General features: G+C 52.8%; 1 protein-coding gene across 1 annotated transcript; it reads left to right on the top strand.

Moving 5' to 3' along the window:
• Positions 1-102: 102 nt before the first annotated feature.
• Pmar_PMAR012795 (merozoite surface antigen 2, putative) lies at positions 103-698 on the top strand (the record flags this gene model as incomplete). The annotated part of the gene is made up of 2 exons (XM_002780762.1): positions 103-116; positions 200-698. 2 exons carry the CDS (start codon positions 103-105, stop codon positions 696-698), a joined length of 513 nt encoding a protein of 170 aa, XP_002780808.1.
• Positions 699-1,253: the final 555 nt, after the last annotated feature.

Raw genomic sequence — 1,253 nt, 5'->3', positions numbered from 1 at the left:
GTGACCGATGAGGTTGTGCTACTACTGCAGCCCCTGTGACTGACGAGGTCACCATCACGACGGCAGCCGGGGAAGCTCCCAGTAGAGACAAGGATGATTCTGATGCCACCAACCCGGTCGCTACCGAGACTGCGGCTGTCACTACTACGATCGATGCTCCTGTTGAGCCTACTACTCCCACGTCCCCTCTACCGGTCAGCACAGCTGCTGTGACCGATGAGGTTGCTGTCACTACTGCGGCTCCTGTGACTGGCGAGGTGACTATCACCACGGCAGCTGGGGAAGCTCCGGGAAGAGACAAGGATGATTCTGATGCTACCACCCCGGTCGCTACTGAGACTGCGACTGCCACTACGATCGATGCTCCTGTTGAGCCTACTACTATCACGACCCCTCAACCAGCCAGCACAGCTGCTGTGACCGATGAGGTTGTTGCTACTACTGCAGCCCCTGTGACCGACGGGGTCACCATCACGACGGCAGCCGGGGAAGCTCCCAGTAGAGACAAGGATGATTCTGATGCCACCAACCCGGTCGCTACTGAGACTGCGGCTGTCACTACTACGATCGACGCTCCTGTTGAGCCTACTACTCCCACGTCCCCTCTACCGGTCAGCACAGCTGCTGTGACCGATGAGGTTGTTGCTACTACTGTGGAGACGACCGATTCCGAGGCTACTCTCAGTCCGATTGTGTAGCCGATTTAGGTTAATGAAGCTTTGTAATGCCCGGTGAGCGCATTTGATACAATCCGGGCCACTGCATGATGTCTTGATAATGAGTGTATAAGTGTTCATCTGTCCAAGTTGTGTTGGAAACGTTGCGTCGTAACATCACGAAAGCATCGACGCTATACCCCAATACGAAACCTATTGACAGTGCATCAGAGATATCTGAGTGGTTCCGAGATTGATGAGCGAGGGCGGGCAAGCCGCACCACAATGATCCTCTTACCAACTAGCATGAGCCCATGTTGGTTCTCCAGTGTCTGAATTCCGATTGCTGATATGCTGACAATTCTGTTGATAGTGAGTTCAAATGCAGAGGTTAGATATCCTAGAATCTCTGATGTGTCCTTGACAGCTCAATGTGTTCTTATCAAGCTTCACATGTGTGACATCGACCGAAATCAGGGTAGGTTCAATCGGAGGGCAAGCTTGTTACTCGCGTAGCTGGATTATAGGGATAAATCCAACTGTGGTGCTGTGTAGATGGCCAGCCGCCCAGCCGATAAAGTTTATTCAGCTGAGCAA

Source organism: Perkinsus marinus (assembly GCF_000006405.1).
Source record: "Perkinsus marinus ATCC 50983 genomic scaffold scf_1104296944130, whole genome shotgun sequence".
Taxonomy (NCBI): domain Eukaryota; phylum Perkinsozoa; order Perkinsida; family Perkinsidae; genus Perkinsus; species Perkinsus marinus.
This window is presented reverse-complemented; position numbering and strand designations above follow the sequence as displayed.